At 47.6% G+C, this 19,551-nt stretch overlaps 1 protein-coding gene across 4 annotated transcripts in view; it reads right to left on the bottom strand.

Annotated features, from left to right (window-relative positions):
- Nucleotides 1–2,029: 2,029 nt before the first annotated feature.
- RNLS (renalase, FAD dependent amine oxidase) overlaps nt 2,030–19,551 on the bottom strand; it is a 52,758-nt gene continuing 35,236 nt past the window's right edge. For all 4 annotated transcript variants that reach the window (XM_014882282.2, XM_088168727.1, XM_088168730.1 and 1 more), the window contains exons 5-7: nt 12,165–12,338; nt 5,233–5,408; nt 2,030–2,351 (exon numbers count right to left, since the gene is read on the bottom strand). In XM_014882282.2, coding sequence (XP_014737768.1) covers nt 2,154–2,351; nt 5,233–5,408; nt 12,165–12,338 — 548 coding nt within the window. In that variant the 3' untranslated portion in view covers nt 2,030–2,153. The remainder of the gene's footprint in view (nt 2,352–5,232; nt 5,409–12,164; nt 12,339–19,551) is intronic.

Raw genomic sequence — 19,551 nt, 5'->3', positions numbered from 1 at the left:
TCTCCCACCTGCAGCTGCCTTTTACAAATAATTAAAAAGAAAAAAACCACTCAAGTCTCCAGGACTAAATTAATCTATCTCTTTAATTTTTTTCATATGTTTGCGCAAAACCACGGCCCAGGTCTCTGGAGACAGAAGAGACTTGTCTGGTTGATTTCCTGGGATTTTCCCTGGGTGGACGTGACTTTTGATTAACTGGCAGATCTATCCATGGCAGCCTTGTTCCCATATTCCCTGATCCCACTGTAAGAGCAGTGGCTCCACAGAGTGCCACGGGCCAGCCCTGCCAAGGGAAGTTCCCTGGGTGGAAGTTACCACAGCTGGGAGCTGAAAGGCTTTGGGAACCCATGGTCCTGGCTTTCCTCGTGGGTGAGGAAGACAAGAACATCGTGGTCTGGGGGCTGGAAGGCTCCAATCCCACTTCAGGCAGTGGCTGGGCTCATGGCGCAGATGAGAGCAGACAGCCAGCCCCCTTGTCTGGGAGCAAGGAGAGAGCAAGGACAGATCTGCCAGTTAATCAAAAATTAGGGAAAATCCCAGGAAATCAACCAGACAAGTCTCTTCTGTTGCCACCCTTCTGGATACAGTGGCCTCTTTGAAACATCACCCTGTCACCCGCCTCGTGTGGGAATTCCACACCTCCCCGCTCCCAGCGCTCCCGCTGCCCGGAGCACATCCAGAGGAACAAATCCAACAACTTTTCCTCTCCACCTTAAAAAAAACCCAAGCAGTTTTTTTTCTAAATCATCTTCATCTGGAGGGACGCTGCAGAACAGAGACTGGCATGATGTTTCCAGGAGGAATTTCTCCATGGAAAGGGTGTTCAGGCCCCAGGGAGGTTTGGAGTGCCCATCCCTGGAGGTGTCCAAGGAAGGGCTGGACGTGGCACTCAGTGCTCTGGGCTGGGGACAAGGTGGGCATCGGGCACAGCTTGGACTCCATGGGCTGGGAGGGCTTTTCCAGCCTCAGTGGTTCTGGGATATGAGGAAGGAGCAATTTGAGACTCACCGGCATTCACAAAAGCTCCAAACTGAAAATCTCATGACTCAAAAAACATCTCTGAATCTGTGCTTTGCTTATTCACGGGCACTTTGAGGCGTCAGGGTGACCAATGATGAGAGATTGCTGCTGAAAGGACGGAGTCAGAGACATCTCCACTGGTTTGTCACTCCTGGGATCAGAGGCTGCTGCTGATACAAAGCCCCTGAAAGAGCATCCCAGCTTTTCAGAGAACAGCCACTTGAGAGGAACAACACAGTGTTGAGCCAAAGATGCCTCACATCCCGTTTTCTGCCTACTTTTAAAATTACCAAGTCTTAAATTCTTAGTGTCACTTAAAATACTCCACTAGAAATGGCCAAAGGCAGCAGTAAATCACAGTGGTCAGGCACTCTGGTACAGGATGTCAGATTTGGGTTAAATGCAGGGGTAAAGTAAGAAAAACAGAGGCTGAATTGCACTCCTCTAATGGTTTAAATTCTGTCTGCTAAATGTTGCTATTTTTAGTCCTGTGGTAGAGAGGTACTGGAATTGTGATACATGACTGAAGAGGAAGGGCAAGTTAAAATCCAATTTAAAATAAATAAATTATTTCTTGGTAATTTCTGAGCCTATCCAGTGCCACCCGCCAGCCATGAGCAGGGACACCTTCCACTATCCCAGGCTGCTCCTAGCTCCATCCAACCTGGCCTTGGACACTTCCAGGGATGCAGGAGCAGCCACAGCTTCTCTGGACACCCTGTGCCAGGGCCTGCCCACCCTCCCAGGGAACAATTCCTTCACAATATCCCATCTATCTCTGCCCTCTGGCACTGGGAAGCCATTCCCCCTTGTCCTGTCACTAGGAGTAAATAAGGAGTTTCCAATGAGTAAACTCACGGATTTTTGTGCTGCTTCAAGTCAGGCTCCTCGAGATAATTTTCATGGGATGTGTAAGTATCAGGAGACCTGGCATGAGTGCTGGAGCTCCTTACCTCTGCCTAGAGCCAGAGAAAGTCTTACTTCAATCAAAGTAACCACTCTTAGCACAGACACTGGAAAATTCAATTTAATTCCATCCCAAAAATTATTATAGCACACTGATACATCTTCCTTTATTTTTTTTGCAAGACGATGTTGATGTTAAGCTCAAATTCAACCCATCCCAGCAAAATTCATAACAAATCTAGAGGAAGTTTAGCAGCCTGGCTTTGAAATTGCTGTAAATGAGGCTTCACAGCCTCTGCAAGGCTCATGGCAGACTCTATGCAGCCATCGAAGTTGGAACGAGTGAATCCATCACCCCCACAGATCAGGAGAGGCTGAGTGTGAAGAATCATCTGTCCTGGACAGTTGGGCACAGCTCTTGTAACCTGAAAATGAAAAACATAAAGGGAGTGGGAAAAGTGTTTTATTTATCTGAATTTCACACCAGAAAGAGAAGCACATCACAGAATGGTTTGGGTTGGAAGGGACCTTAAAGCTCATCTCGTTCCACCCCCTCCATGGGCAGGAACACCTTCCATCATCCCAAGCTGCTCCAAGCCCTGTCCAGCCTGGCCTCCCACTCCAGAAGGCAGATCCAAAAACTAACCATCGAAGTACCATAGTAAAATACTTATTTTTGGGAGACGAATAATTAGAGTAAAACTTTATAGTGTGTGTGGAAATTCAGAAACCTTACAGCCTGTTCTGTTTAATTCTCAGCCCATCTTAGCAGATGTGACTTGTCTGACCCTGGTACAGAGATCTAAAAAGGTGTGAGGGTGATCTCACATCAGCAAAGTGGAGCTTGCAAAATCCCAGAGGGGCTCAACACAGGAAAGGGAACCTCCTGTCTCTGGGATCACAGAATCCCTGAGGCTGGAAAAGCCCTCCCAGCCCATGGAGCCCAAGCTGTGCCCCATGCCCACCTTGTCCCCAGCCCAGAGCACTGAGTGCCACCTCCAGCCCTTCCTTGGACACCTCCAGGGATGGGCACTCCAAACCTCCCTGGGCAGCTCCTGCCAAGGCCTGAGCACCCTTTCCATGGAGAAATTCCTCCTGATGCCCAACCTGCTAAAGCATGATACAGAAAGTGAAATTTTCTTTTGATCATTTCTTGGATTTCCACCCAGTAAACCATTACTGTATCCCCTCGTGGGACTGTCAGCTTCCAAGGAATCTTGCTAAATCCAGGGGATTTTTCCACTGATTCAAGCGTACCCTCAGCTGGTCCCTGCCAAGCCATTCTCTGCCACTGCCAAGTGTGGATGAGCTGCAAAGCATCCACATTTATGTTGCTGGCTGCGTTTCCTGCTACTGGGTGTTAGCATCTCTTTAAAGAAGGAAATTAACTGAAATAACCAGTTGCAACCCCTTACCCATTATTCATCTTAACAGAGGAGTTTACCCAGGTATGGCAAATCCAGACAGAGATTCTCCCTCAGACCAGTCTGAAGTCAGTACTTAATTTCCTCCTGAATTTTTCTTACAGATCGAGCTGAGTACAAACAAAGCAGAAAGACTTGGCAGAAAAAGGCTTTTCTGAGTGTCCTTTCTTCTTGGCTGCCCAGTGTTTATTTGATGCTGGCTGTACCAAACAGCTCCTACCCGTCTTGGTATTTGGTCAAAGGTTGGAATTGATGATCTTAGAGGTGTTTTCCAGCCTCAGTAATTCCATATAAAGTGACTCTGCCAAAGACACACGGTGGGTTGGGAAGCTGCTGGCTCTGAATGCTAATGGTGCCTTCACCATGATTAGAGCAAGGGGATCCAGAACTGCAACTGTGCTGCTAAGTAGTGTCAGTAGAATTTTGGAAGTCCTAATCCCTCATCTGCCATGGATAATTGTAATGTCTGCATTTTAATCCCAGGATTGTGTTTGGCCATGTGAAGGATGTTACAGTCGGATTTAATTAACAAGTAGGATAAATCCCATCTAAAAGAGTCAGGGGAAAGATGCACCCATCTTATCAGTTCCCTTGGCCTCTGTGGCAACAGCTTATTATAATTGAAAGTAAAGAGAGCTTTAGGAGAAAGAAGGAGCCCTGTCCCAGATATTTCATTTAGGCAGTGATTATTTTATAGGGTGGCATTAGAGATCTCTTTATTGAGATAATGGGTCTGACCTACACGGACTTATTTGCAACCTAAGACATATTGACATTCGTCCACCACATTACAGACTGGTGATAATTCCTCCTGTGGCACCAGCAGCTGCTGGAGGCAGAGCCCTGGCTGGCAGCAGCAACAGAAGCAGGAGTTGGATGGGGTTTGGGATCCCTTTCCAGAGCTGGATCCAACTCCCCCCTTCCCACCCACAGCTCTCCTGAGCACCAGCAGTTCTCAGCAGGTGAGGCAGGAGAAAAGACCAGACCAGGGAACCTGAACAGTGACACCTGTTTCTCCTAAAAAAAAACCCTGAACTGATAAAGAGGAACTTAGAGAACACATCACGATTTTGATATGTTTCATATAAATATTAATACCCGTGCTAAGGTTGCTTTTGCAATCCACCAATACTTTATTCGCAGAAAAATAAACTTTGTGCTAATGAGACCAGGTTCCCAAACTGGATGCAGATCAAGGGGTATGAGCAGACTCCACAACAGTGATCCACAGCAACTTCAAAAAAGGAAAAATTTTTAAGGGACTGCTTTAAAAGTAAATATTTTGCATCAACCTCCACGTTCAAACTCACCAGTGTAATTTAACTTGAGAGGCTTTGGGTAAACATGGAGATACACTCCAATACTTTAGGAAATCGCCAACAATTTCCTCAGATTTTTAAAAGAAGATTGCAAAATATACACATTTTGCTATTATTACCCTTAGGTAGTTTACTTTAAAATACTTTTCACATAACATTCTGTTAAATTGAGCTGGGCCAAATCAAATAATAACAATTAGTATGTCTGTACTTCTGCTCTTCTGTGATAGGGTGGGAATTTTGCTAATAATACCACATACTTTTGGATGCAGAGGGATGCACTGAGTCATGATTTTTAACTACCAGTGAAAATCCCACCATATTATGTGGGATTTACTTCCTTCCTGTACACTACTCCTACCCCTACTTACCAAGAGAGCTGCATAACTAACAATGTTTAAAAATGGCTAAAAAGGACCTGGCTTTGTTGGCCAGCCCTGGATGCTGCTCACGGCTACGTGGTTATGGATATTGAGCAACCATCCCCTTTCATCTCGATCCCTGAGGATGGAAAACGCAGCCCCAGCAGGTCCTGCCTACTCACTGGTCCCACCAGGGAGTACCTGGGAGTATCTCCATCTCTGGCACTTGATGCTGCTCGGTTTGGGCAGGGAGGGCAGGATCCTCTGCAGGTGGCTGAGAATGATCTGCTGCACCTCTGCAGGGTCTGAGTCCAGGTGCTCACTTCCAAAGCTCACAGTCGTGTGCACCACGACTGAGGGCCCAATTTCAGGAGACTCTGGAAGAAAGAAAGAAAGAGGAGAGGTGCTTTTGAGGGATTGCTCATTCATACCTGCCTTCCCCACATGCTGACAATTGTGCCTCTGGCCTAGGAGTCAGTAAGAACAAAAATATCTGTGGTACCACTCTGTTCTTCCAGATTGGAAAAAAGCACAAGGAATAACAACAAAGTTGTTTGCAGCAAGAACACAAGACAAAGAGGACAATCTCTGCAACAACCTGCCTTTGGACAGGGATCCAGGGGCAGCCACAGCTTCTCTGGGCACCCTGTGCCAGGGCCTTACCAGCCTCATTGCAAAAAAATTGGGTTTTTTATCTCATCTAAATCGACCCTCCCTCAGTTTAAAATGGTTTTAACCATCACCCTTTGTCCTATCAAAAAGGTTTGTTCTCATCTTTTGAAATCGTAGCTCAAGCAGTGACGTTGATCCCAGCAGACTTGGAAAGGGCCAGGCTTTGTTACATTTGGGGCTGGTTGCAAGTTCTCTGCAGCAGGTGACTCCTGTCCCCACTGGCATGTTGGCCTAACAACCAGCAGCCAGAGAATTTGCTGGGATTAGGGGATTTTTGGGCTCAGGGACTCCCCTGTGCCAAGGCAGAATGAGGATCCAACAGATCCCTGTGTGAGTCATTCCCACTCTGATGAGCAGGATGGAGCAAGGACAGGACGTGGGTCATGCTGCATTTCAGCTGAGCTGGTTGTTCAATTAAGTGATTCCCTCTCACTCCCTGACCCAGCAACTCCCTCCTTTGGAAGCAGAAAGCCTCTCCTGGTTAGTTAGATCTTTCTTTGAACTAGTGCATTCCTAGAAGAAGATTTTAGTTTCACCAAACAAGTGTTTTCTGACCAAGAATCCACAAAGCAAGAGGAGGTTCAACACTTTCTGACCATTCTGGCTGTTAGGCACCAAGCTTGATAAACTCCTTATCTCTGCTCTGCCCGTGAAGAAATCTCCAGCTCCTCAGGCCAGAGATCCCCTCTGGGAAGATGACACATTCCAGCTTTCCAAAGGCAGCCAAAATGTCTTTCTCTGGGGAGCTTCCTGTCCTGGTCTGATCAGTTCAGAGGAGCAGCAGTACCAAGTCTGCAAGTGTGAAAGCCACAGCTCTAAATTCCTGAGGAAGGAACCCCTGTCTGAATCTCTTTCTTGGGTGAGCCAGCTCAGCCAACCCTTGCTCTTGAAAACTGTGAAAACGTGGCAAAAAGGGCAGGAAGATGTTTCACAGGACATATCCCTGTGGGCATCAGCTTTTCCAGCTGTCTGGAAAAGCATCAGAAATGCTACTCAGATTTTCCTTCCCCTTTTTGGGGCAGAAACACGGTATTGTTGTATATGATGTCTCTCCACAGACACAGTGAGGGACAGAAGACCAAACCCCTTCCTGTGTGAGCAGAGCACCCCTGGGACTGGGCCCTGAGTGATGGAAAACTGAATCTTGACGTAGAACCTGGGAATGAGGGGAAAGGTTTCTGGATTGTGAGCAGAAGGCGGGAGCCATCAGCTTCTGAACGTTTTGGGACCGTCTCAACACTCATCATCAATTCCCAGCTGGAGGAATCATACAGGCTGTGTAGGAAAAGGGAAGGAGAGACTGCTGACAGTGAGAATTCACACAGGGTTAAGCCTGTTGGAGTGTTATCTTCCAGAAAAAGGATGGGGCTCATAAAAGGTGCCCTGGAGAAGAGCACAGAGAACAGAGCCCAGGGCCCAGCACGGTGGCTTGCACCCAAGGACATCTGGTGTCAGGAAGGTGGCTCTGAGCTTTGAGTAACACTTTTAGTGCAGAACTGTGGTGTCCCGGTCCAGCTGCTGTCACTGTCACAGGGGGGTGGAAAGGCTCGTGGGTGAATTGCTCCAGGCAGTGACAACGTGAGCAGCCCACGGTGCCAAGTCCTCCCACAGGGATCTCCTCCTGCCCTCTCAAGTTCTCAGATGGTACTAAGGGTGTAAAGTCACCTCCTGTGGTGGCCACATCCTCCTTACCATCAGGGAAGGAATGAGACAGAGAAATTACAACAAAATAAAACATAGGAAATTAGGATTGCAACAAAGAAATAAGGCATATGTTCTTGGAGAAAGCTCATGGTGGATCATCTGCCTACCAAAATATTCTTCCTGGCAAAATGCAAAGTCTACTCTTCTGTGGTGAATCTATGTCAAGGTCAGGGTTCAGAGTGTCTAAACGGAAAAAGAATTTTAGAGATGAGATGTGATCCCCAGGCTGAAGTTCCCTCAGAAGAGAGAAGACCACCAGAGCACGAAAGCCATGGGATCCATTTGGGAAGTGATCAGCACGGTGTCTATCATGCTCTGGGAGTGTGACAGGTCAGAAAGGAACTGTGGAAAAGGAGGAATTGTAAGGTTAAATGGATTTCAAAGTGCCAGGATAGGGACAGAGCACTGTGCTCTTGGGACTGTATTAATGGGGCACCCTAAGAAGGACCCACCTGCTCTTCAACTGCCAGAGGAGACTTGGCAAAGACAGGGAGAAGCAGCTATAGCTCCTACTATCCCCAAGAAAGCAAAAGGCAACCAGATTTGCCCAAACAACAATATTCTAGGAGAGAAAATCATGTCTGAGGGCCATTGTTGAGCACATCTGTGGCTCACAGACCCTGCAGAGCCCATAAACCCACTGACTTTCTGGACAGGGAAATCTACTTTCATAAAGGAACAGAAGTAAGCAGCCACAACCTGCAGTTCAATTTGCAAGCTCCACAGATGCATCCACAAAACATCCACCGAGAGGATGGAAGATTTTTACTGGTTCAGCTGTGCTAACATTAAAACTTGCTGGGCAGCAAATGCAGACAGAGCTTGAAGAATTTCCTGTCTTCGCCAAGGGGGCTTGCTCAGATTGACTTCCCAGTTCATTTATTAGTGTGTTCAGTAAATCCTCACCAGAACACTGTCTGCCTCAGAGTCACAGAACTCTGGGAGGGAGAGAGGGAGGAGCCTCTGGAGTCTCTAGTCCAACCTCCTGCTCAAAAGTGGGGCCAGCTTCAAAGGCAGATCGTTTTCTGCCACTGATGGAGTGCTCAGGGATCATCCATGGGTTACAGCCTGGTCTCCAGCAGAAAACTGTCCACGGATGTGACAGGCACACATCTCCCACAGGAATGTTCTCCTCAGTTTAGGGGAACAACATCGAGTATTTTCCTCACTGCTGCCCAAACGTGGAGCCGTAACAGATCCTGAGATGTGGTTGTTTCCTGACCCTCAGGAATTTGTAAGCTTCCTGGGCAGAAGTGTTTTGCCATCTGAATCCCATTCTGGTCCTGGGTAGCAGGAGGGGAAGGGAAAGGGGTTTTGACACACGAAAACAAACCCTGGAAGAAGGAAATGCTGCTGGGTCAGCGTGGAGGGCAGCAGAGAAGCTGGACACCTCCGGACAGGCTGGAACTGCACCCCTGCCCTCTGGGAGGCATCACACGGTGCCAAAAGAAAAGTCAATGTGCAGGCCTCATAAACCCTACCTAAGAGTTTACAAAACAGCAGTGATCAACTTTACTACATGTAGAAAGCAGGAGAGACGAAGGTTCACTTCCAAAATGCCAGGCTGCTCTTTGGAAGGAGGGCCAGCGAGCTCCCCCAGTTCTCCTCAGAAATTCCCGTGGTTCCTAAGGTCCCATATTCTCCCTGGAATAAAATCTACTGTCTGACAAGGCACATTTGGGAGGAGACATGGAAAGAACGGCACTAACTTTTTTTATATTCAGAAACCCAGCATTTCATTAGCCTTACCAACAGTTTCTGATTATTTTTCTAAAAGGCAGGCAGGGCTGGCAGAGGATTACTACACAAGTGGCTGCGTAAGGCAAAAACTTAAATAGTCCTTTAACTCTTTCACCTTCCTAAAAATTCCTATTTTAGAAAGGAAAGGAATCTCTATTTCAAAATTAAAGAGAATACTCAGGAATTGTACAATGCTAAAAACCTGTAAGGCAGATCTTCCCTTTAAATTACATAACTGCAATCCTGGAGCAAAAGAAAGGAACCACTTCCCCTTTTATGTGTCATCTATCTTTAGTCCTCCTGGAATGCAGAGAGATGCAAAGACTGCGGTATTCCAGAAATAATTTATGCTGGAGAATTCCCACTGTCCCCCCGACCCGGTATAAATATGGATGGGGTGTTTGAGGCAGCCAATCCCACAAAGTGTTTAATATTCATGCACACCACACGGGGAATTCAGCACACGCTGCTCGTGGGCTCTTCCTTACGTAACATCACCTCTGCAGGCAGGGAGGGGATCCTACCCACAGCTGCTGGGATCCTCAGCTGATGGAAAATGCCTTCCCCCCCCGGAGGCTCCTGATTACACCAGGAACTGGTGGCATCACAGAAATTGCTTTATCAAACCCACCCCACTGCGTGATTACAGCAGCGAGGCCGGTTTGTATTTCACTGGTAAAATGTGAAACGCCCACGAGCTGGATGTCTCTGCTTCACTGAGTCGAGGCAGGGACTGCCACGTCTCAGACAAGTGACAAGGACAGTTTGGGCTTCCACAGCCAGGGCTTTTGCCTTCTGGCCTTTGAGGTTTGCTTTTAGGGAGGTGTTGTGCATGTGAGTCCCTCAGCAGAAAGCTCACAGGATCACAGAATCATCAATTGGACTGAAGATCATCCAGCTCCAAACCTCCTGCAGGGGAAAACTACCAGCTATAACTTATTTTCTCTGCATCTCTACTGTTCAAGGCTGTTTATTAAAAAGCTATTTGAGGTGGCAGTGAGGGTGAGATAAGCCTCCATTAATTGTGGTGAAGAAACAACAGGAGAAAGTGATGGCTTTTTGGGAATGATGACTGCTCTGGAAGATCTCAGCTGCCTCACCCAGCAATTCTGCTTTCTCTGAATGTTTACTTTTTGGTTGTCACCATCCTCTTCTTCAGATGAGTCCAAATAATCATGGTTGGAGAACGAAAGAATGGGAAGATGGATGAGTGGAGTGGAGTTAAAAGGGACAGCGAGGTGCTCCTGTGCCTCCCACTGAAATGCTCAGGAAGAAAAATGCACATGCAAAATACTTGCATATGTGTTAAAACAAGCATAAAGGAACTTTTTATTCATGTGTTTTGGTTGCAGGACTTCACACGTAAATAAATTTCACACTCAGCCTCCCTTGCCTGTGCTGTCTAAAGTCTGTCTCCTAGGAAGAGACACACACACAGTTTGCTCCTCTTGGAAAAATTTGCTCATATAAACAGAACTCTCCCCCAATTCAAGGGAAATTTTAGTGAGAAAGGTATGTGTCAACACTGATGTTCTGGTACTTTCTACGTATTTGTTAACAATATGCCCCAAATAATGTGCTTTGTACTTGGTTCAACTGCATCTGGAGACAGCAAAGCTGTTTGATAATTCCATCATAGCTCCATATTTGTTGTTCTTGGTGCTGGGGCTTTGAGACCACATGTTCAGAGAGGTGGGGAAAGTATGGGTGAATTCCTCCTTGACACTGGCAAGGATAATATCAGTAGGTCCTATTAACTGTCAGGTGTTTTTCGTTGAACACAACAATGGCAACAGAATCTCAGATGGAAGAAAATCTCCAGCTGAACATTGTCAGTAACAAGGAGACAATGCCAGAGGAAAAAAGATCACTCTGTATTTGGCTTTCCTGGCACTCTTTCTTTACATATTCACTGTAAGTCCCTGCTAGAGAAAGCACTTCAGGGTGGATACATCCTTATTTTGGCCAGTCCAGCCATTCTTCTGTTTTGTTTTCACTCTTTTCAGACCAACAGGCTAAATTCTTAGGGCAAACAACAAATTTGCACTTGCACAGAGAGGTGGAGAATATCTCCTACAAGGAAAGGCCGAGTGTGCTGGGAGTATTCTGCATGGAGGAGGGAAGACTCTGGAGAACCCCTTCCAGAGCCCAAAGGGGTTCCAGGGGAGCTGGAGAGGGACTGGGGACAAGGACACAGGGAGTGGCTTCCCACTGCCACAGGACAGGCATAGATGAGATTTTGGGAAGGAATTGTTCCCTGCGAGGGTGGGCAGGCTCTGGCACAGGGTGCCCAGAGAAGCTGTGACTGCCCCTGGATCCCTGGAAGTGTCTGAGGCCATGCTGGACAGGTGGAAAGTGTCCCTGCCCATGGCATTTTTGGGTCTTTAAGGTCCCTTGCATGTTAAATCACCCTGGATACTGTCACTCTAATTGGTCTGCAAGTGTTTTTTTCTTGAGCTGTTCTATGCCACTACTCTCCTGGTACGTGAAACACATTTAATAAATAAAACACACACTTCCTCAGCTGCAGTCCTCCAGAAAGAGAGGAAAAGGGTCTGTCTTGGGGGATATTCTCCAAGCCCTGCTGATCACAAAAGCACCCTGGCTAACTCTGAGCAGCTCCAATTATACAACTCCCTCCTATTTCCAAGCCTTGTGGAAAGAGCTGTAGAGTTGTAGAGTAACGGGAGACAAAGTGGCGAGTGCATGAATCAGTGTTTAAACAAAGGAACCCCAGCTCTTTCTTGGAATAGCAACATTTTGATGTCTCCAATCCCCTGACACTGGTTTCATAAACGCAGTAACATAAACCATGTGCTGGGGGCTGATTTTCTGAGGGCCGGCCGCTCTCATTGTGCGCTTTATTACCGGCCAAATGTGACATTAAACGCCATCCACTGCAGCTCGGAGTTAAATACTCGCTCCGTTCAGGACAGCAACACTCAATTAAACAGCATTTCTCATGGTCTACACCCTCCATTGTGGCTGTGTTTAAGGGGAATAATGGGAGCACTGACCTATATTGCGCTTCTTGTTATCGATGGAGATGAAGCGTATGCAGGGATTATCAGAGATGTACTGAGCAGCCCAGGGGACAGCAATCCCTGCCCCAGCCTCATAAAACAGTCCCAGGGCGTAGCGGGATGAGTAGCTCACAGATTCCAGTTGCTGCTTTTGGCTTCCATTAATTACTGTGGAGAAAAAAAAAAAAAAAAAAAAAAGGAAAATCAGACAATCCCTCTCCTCTCAGAACATTAAATATGGGAATGCTGCAGTTAAGCTGATTATTCCTTCCTGAAAATGACCAGACTGCTAAAACTAAGAATATAATATTAAGCCTAGTGCTTTGTAGTATTTTTTTTAATGATGCATTATGAAGAGTGTATCCTTCACACACGACCCTCCCCCAGCTGCTGGGGGTTCATCTCCCAGTTCTCCCTTAGTTGCCTCTGACTCCAAACTTCGATGACCTCGGTGACTTTTTGTTTCAAATCTTTTCTCAAAGGGTGAATAAATAGCAATAAAATGCTTGGGTTGCCTCAAGGACATCAAGTAAATGGCTCGACAAGCACTGAAATGACTTCACAGATCAACAAAATGAACTCAGAGCCTCTTGAACCTCTGGGGAAAAGAGCCCTGTGTGACTTCTGTGCTGCAATTCAAATGAGTGAAGAAAAGGTTTGTAGTGAAGTTCAGCTACTTGAGCTGAAGGTATTTTAAAGCAGTTTAGAAAATTTCAGAGCAAGTATGATTCTTAATTCCTCCCTATGATTTAGTCTTCTATCTTCTAATTACCTAAGATCTGTTTTTTGCAGCAATTTCATAATCTTCATAAAAAGCTGCACAAAGCAGCATTAACCCCACCGTGTGCATTCAAATACTATTTAATTCCATGCCGTAGAGAAATCCAGCAGCTTGGCTAATTGTGGAGTTCGGTTCCGTGTCTCTTTTCCTGTGACTGAATGGATGTCCAAGGCTTCTGTGGGCTGGAGCAGCACGGGCAGAGACAACAGCTCAGCTGATGCTGAATGAAGAAAGGAACAGCTCATCCCACAATGGGTCAGGCTGACCTGCTCCTGGTGGGTCTCCCCCACCAGCCCAGCACACCAGAGGATCACAACTCAGATTCCACCTCAAATCCCATCAGAAACCAACCTTGAAATGACCCCAAGAAAAAAAAAAACAACAAAAGCTGAAAAAACTTGGGGAGTTTTTTTTCGGAACAGAGAAATGGGGAAAGCAGAAAGAAACACCGACCAAGCCACAAAACCTGGGGAGAGGAAAGGAGGAGGAATTCGACATCTGGCAGTAGGTGGTGGTGGAGCTGCCAGGTGGAGGGAGCAGGACTGGTTGAGCACGAAGGCCTTTGGAGAAGCTCCCTTTCCCTCTCCAGTTCTCCCTCCAAGAAGGAGCTGAGGGGTCCAGCTGCCTCTCACATCTTTCCAAGAAGGATCTACTCCAAGGTCACTCTGAATTCTTCCTGTCCTGGGACCCAGGGCTCCTGGGGCTCCATGCCAAAGGCAGCCTGGCACGCCCCAGGCAGGGCACTGGCTTCCATCCCAGTTTTCTGGGCTGTTCAAAGGCTGACCCAGGTGCTGGCAGTCCTGTCCCAGCTCCACGAGGATGTCACCTACATCCTCCCCGCTTTCCACAGCTTTCCTGCAACGACTGCAGCCCCCAGGACAGGGGGATTCCTGGTGTGGCTTGGAGGGGAAGGCAGGGGATGAAGCAGGGCTGGAGGGCTGCCCTGGAGGAAAGGATGCCAGCAGGAGAGGACCTCCTCTCTGGAAATGTTCCCTGGCCTAAGTTCCTGCTAAAGCTGTGAGCTTAACTTGGTGCCAGCATCTGGGAACCATCCCGGGGCTCTCTTCCAATCGGGAACAGAGGCGTGAGCCATTTCCCTGGGGCTTGTCCCAGCTCCTCAGGAAGGAGCTGTGCCCAGCGGGGCTCCCAGATGTCCATCACCACCAGCCCCCTTCTCACAGCCACCACAAATAATCACAAAGCATTGCACATTCTTGCTGGGCTTCTGAAGAATATAAAAATCCCATAAACGAGCAAACAAATACGGAGTTGTAACATCCCATCTAAAACACTACCCTTTGTCCAGGTTACTCTGGTTACTCCTTTTCCCTTGGGGAAAGGAAAATAAACATGACCTCCTCCAGCCTCTGAAGCAAATTCTCTGCAATGGAGCTGAGCTTCTCTGCTCCTCAGGGTGGGAATTTGCTTCAGGTTTATTCCAGGAGAGCAAGTACAACCTTCACAACATTCAGTGCTGCCAAACCAAATGGGTTTGGGTCGGTAGTTCAGTTGGCTCTGAAGCACCTTGTTTGAGACTCACCATGTCACCATGGAGCTGTCCCCACCAGCTGCAAAGCTCCAGAAGGTGCCAGGGCTCATGGGGATGGATGATGGACAGCAGAGAGGTGATGGAGGATAAGCTGAGGTTTGGTCAGGTGTAAACAGGTCAGGTGGGGCTTGGCCAGGGAATGATGGGGGAAGGAAGGACATGAGCCCAGCTGAGCAGACAAGGAGAGGGGACAAGAGGGAAGGCAGGCAGCTCCAGGGCTGTGACCTCACAGATCACAGGGCTGTAAACAGCCAGGGCACCTCCCTCACAGCGGCCAGGGAAGGAACAGCTTCAGGAAGAAGTGACTTTTGCAAGCCTTGAGGAGATGGAATCACAGGCAGGCTGAGGACAGCCTGTTGCAGTGCCCAGTGCCTGCGGGTGTTTTGGGGACAGCGACAGGCTGCTCACCTGGTGAGAAGTGAACCTGTGCTGGTTTTGCATTAATTAGCACTTAGAAGAGGGCATTCACGAAAGTTTTCTCTTTGAGAACTTTTATAGTCTAACGAAGAAAAACTACTCTCCCTAAAGTAAACGAAAAAATTATTTTTAAATTAGTAACTGACTGAAGTGTTTCTGTATGTTACTGTTAAGAAGAAGAGGGTGTGGGAGAGGGGAGGAGAGGTGATCCAAAAGTTTTATTCTGAATTTATTATTTCTTTATATTATTAATAAAGTTGTCTTCACACCCTTTAAGTTTTAAGCCTGCCTTGCTTTTGCTCCTAATCCTATCTCACAGCAAAAAATAAGTATATCAAAATTAGCACATCTAAACCACTACACTAATTAGTGTTTCCACCCAGTTAAAGAACAGAACCCCAGACACACTGAGGAGAGCAATCACACAATCACAGAGTCACTGAGGGTGGAAAAGCCCTCCCAGCCCATGGAGCCCAAGCTGTGCCCCATGCCCACCTTGTCCCCAGCCCAGAGCACTGAGTGCCACCTCCAGCCCTTCCTTGGACACCTCCAGGGATGGGCACCCCAATCCTCCCTGGGCAGCCCCTGCCAAGGCCTGAGCACCCCTTTCTGTGAAAGAAGGTTCATCCAGACTCAGCCCTGCCCTGTCCCAGGCTAAACCAGAGCTGGGAGGGAACCTGCAGGCTCAGGGCAGCTGCCCCAGGTCACTGGGGCCATGTCAGGGCATCCCTGGGGATGGGGATCCCCCACACTCAGCATCCCAGGGCTGCTCCCCTGGGGCTGGCTGGGGTTTTCTGTGCCCCAGCTGCACCTCTGGTCTCTTTCTGACCACACCATAAACCAGAACTGACTCAAACCCATCATCCCCAACAGTCAGCTTTATACCCCAAAATTTGAAAGTGTGTTAATCCAATTACTGATGTGTGTTTGCTAACTAACATCTTTCACTACTGCTTAGGTTCTTAAAAAAAAAAAAAAAAAAAGAAGTCTGTGGTTCACTGGGTTCTAAGCAGCTGCACATTTACCAAATCGAGGAAGTTTTTACAGCTTGAGAAGACAGGCAAGAAAGTGACGTCAAATTCGAAATCCAGCAACAAAAAAGCTGAGCTACATGCAAAAACAAAGCTAAGAGTTGTAAGATTGAGGTTTCTCCCCCTGCTCCATCCATTATGCATTTCAGCAAGGCCAACAAGTTGATCTAAGGACATGGAGAGAACCTTCATTTTGAATTTCCATACTTTTATTGGTTTAAATGAAAACCAGACTGTTGTTTTAACGCTGGGTATGAAACCACAAAATAACTATTAATTTTTCCCCTTCCAACAAAAACGGTTAAGATGATTTAAATAACATTTTGGAAAAAAAGACAAAACAAAACAACCCTAGCTTTCAGAACACAGAATTGCCCAGCCATAGTGATATTTTTAAAGCAATGCATGAAGACATGAAAATCTTGTATTTTCCACTGCAAGATTCAGCTACAGCTGCACTGAGAGTGCCACTGAAGTGAGTGTCCTCTGGAGATTTCATCACATCAAAGCGAGGGGCATGTATACTTTATTTGCTGTTTCTGCAGACACTGACAGCAGAGTGGATTACTTATCTGTAACACTCAATAAATACAGCCAGGGCCTTTTATCTGCTGTTCCAGGGCTTTAATGTCACCTCGCTGCCTCACTCGTGTTGTGGGAAGGAGAGGACCCAGAGATCCCAGCAGGACAGAGGAGAGCCAAGGCTGGAGCTGGCAGGCTGGGAGCACGGGCACCACGCCATCCAGGCATCCAGGAGGGAGCCCAGCCTGCCACCACAGAGCCAGGGAGGCAAAAATAAACCCAGCTGCTCCAGCAGCCAGGAACTGATTGGGGTGATCAAGGTTTAATCCAGGACTTTGACTCTTTTGCCAGAAAGTGCAGGAGGAGATTGCAACATCATGAAATCACAGACTGGTTTGGGTGGGAAGGGACCTTAAAAATTATCTCTTCCCACCCCCTGCCATGGGCAGGAACACCTTCGACTATCCCTGGCTGCTCCAAGTCCAACCTGGCCTTGGACACTTCCAGGGATCCAGGGGCAGCCACAGCTTCTCTGGACACCCTGTGCCAGGGCCTGCCCACCCTCCCAGGGAACAATTCCTTCCCAAAATCCCATCTATCCTGACCCTCTGTCAGTTTGAAGACACCCTACTCTGCAGAGAGGACACATCTGGATCCCACACCACCAGCTTGTGGCACTTGCCAGAGCCTCCAGCAAGGGCTGGGCTCCCAGCTGCATTTTTGGGCAAGCAGGGATGGGCAAGAGCCACCATGGAAAAGTGCAGGACTCAGGCAGCTGGGGGCAGGGAGAAACCACATCAGGACTGCAGGGAAATCCAGATGCTACGCTGTGAGATGTATTTAAAACAACACTTGTTTTGGAAAGTTTCACTATTGCTAATTCAGTACTGCTAAAAGCTTGTGGGGACTCATCTCCCCATGAAGTCACCACATGATGTCAGAGCTCAGCTGGGACGCCTGGATCCTGCTCCTGCATGACCCTAAGGGTGTGTGGGCAAACCGGGGCAAGGAAACCAAGATCCTGGTTTGAAAGACTTCCAGGGATGAGAGGGAAAAACCCTCACTTTGTTTCAGTAGCCAGTCTTTCCGAGTGGCAGAGGGGATTTTGCATCCTGACGATCAGCAGCTCCAAAAAAAGGTAACAAACAGCCAGAACTATCTTCTGCTTTAGTGCAGAGCAGCTACTGCCTGGTATGTTCAAAATCATTTATTAAGGTATTGCCAAGGTGACCGTAAATCTAGAGCTAAATAGTCATGACCAGCCACCAAAGCAGTAAGGAAAAAAACCCTTTGGAAGTACTTTGAAGGAATGAAAGTGCTATTAAAACTGCAAAATTTGAGTTTGCTGGACTTCTTACTTCAGAAGATTGCTTTTTTTTGTCTTAACTTCTTTTGCTGTAAACCTCTTGATTCTAATAATTCTGTTTTGATGAGAACAGTATTAAAGCCTGAATTGAACTTTGTGACTTTGCCACTGCCCAGCCACCCTGCAGCTTCCAGAACCTGGAAGCCTCCACCTTCTTCATGTTTTCTCATACTTCATTTCAGTGACCACCTGCCCCTCTCACAGCTATGCCCTCAATAACCCCACCACTGACCCTATGCCCCAAAAGGTTTTGTGATTTCTTTAGATTGCTCTGCTTAAGATTTTACTTGCAGCAAATCCACACTGAGCATCACTCAGACACTGCTGGTGACAGGGCATCTGTAAGTGCCCAGTGACCACCACTGCTCTAAAAGCTAAAAAGGAAACTGTGGTTAAACGGCTACAAAGATATTTTCAGCTCAGGTATCAAGTTAAGGGATCTCAAGAGATTAACCAAGCTGAATGGGCAGCACAGATAATATCTGCAGGGACAGTTTATTGTCACAGCTGCCACAGCTCTGCTCGGGAGGTGACTTACTCAGGACGGGACATTATCACACAGCAAAGCCTCCTCGGAGGGCCACCTCCAAGGCTGGGGAAGGAGCTCTCCCACTGCTCCACAGCGTCAGGAGCTGCTGCCCTGAGCTCTCCAGCTGCGTGGGGACAAAGGACAGGCCTCGCAGGTCACCCCCTGGGCAGAGTGACCATGCCACTGGCCCGCTGCCACCACGCTGACCGCTTCAAGACTCAGCCTGTTCCTGCTGCTGCTCTGCGTAGGAGGGAGCAGGGGTTATGAGAAAGGCTTCAGCTCTAAGTCCAGCTTCCTTACCAAACAGCTCAGAAGTTCGGTTTGTTGTTTGTTTCTTTAAAAAAAAAAAAAAAAAAAAAAAAAAAAAAAGGGCAGGGTAACAGTTAAAGACAGCCAGGGCTGTGTCTGCACTGAAATGGTCACTTGGTCACTACACAGTTATTGTCGTGATATTCTTCCCACTGCTGGAATGATCCTGCTCGGACCCAAAGCGTCCCTCTGTGTGTGTGCAATAAGGACCTAAGTAACCACTTCAAATCACAGCAGCCCTGGCTCACTTGGCACAAAGCTTCATTATCATGAAGGAAAGGCACATGTAGAAATGTAAATGGTGAAGTGGAAAAGAGATGCTGGGGGAGAAAAAGGCAGATCAAATAAGTTTTCTGCGAAGTTTCTGATTTTGAGAACTAAGCTTGGGTAACTGTCCATCAGCTGCTCTTGATGAGATTATCAAGAATTCACAGAATCACAGGGGAGTTGGGGTTGAAGGGACTTCTGGAGATTATCTAGTCCCACCCCTAGCCAAGACAGGGTCACCTGGAGCAGGTGACATAGGAGCACTTCCAGGTGGGCTTGGAATGAATCCAGAGAGGGGAAACTCCACACCCTCCCTGGGCAGCTGTTCCTGGGCTCTGCCACCCTCACGGAAAGAAGCTCTGCCTCGTGTTGAGGTGGAACTTCCTGTGTTTAAGTTTATGGCCACTGCTCCTTGTCCTCAGTATTTCACTCAGTATTAAACAAAAACCTTGCATTTTCACAGGAAACATTTCCATTCTTCTCCTGCACAACCACACAAGTTCAAGTCACCTTCTGAACCAGCAGAGAAATGGAACTGCACCTTTTCTAGAACAGGGGGCAGAGCTGGCACAGGGGCTGAGAGCCACCCTCTCCTGTCTCCTGGAGGAAG

Source organism: Sturnus vulgaris, chromosome 8, assembly GCF_052056855.1.
Source record: "Sturnus vulgaris isolate bStuVul1 chromosome 8, bStuVul1.hap1, whole genome shotgun sequence".
NCBI classification, from domain to species: Eukaryota; Metazoa; Chordata; class Aves; order Passeriformes; family Sturnidae; genus Sturnus; species Sturnus vulgaris.
Note: the sequence above shows the minus strand (reverse complement) of the source record. Positions and strands in the feature narration are given on the sequence as shown.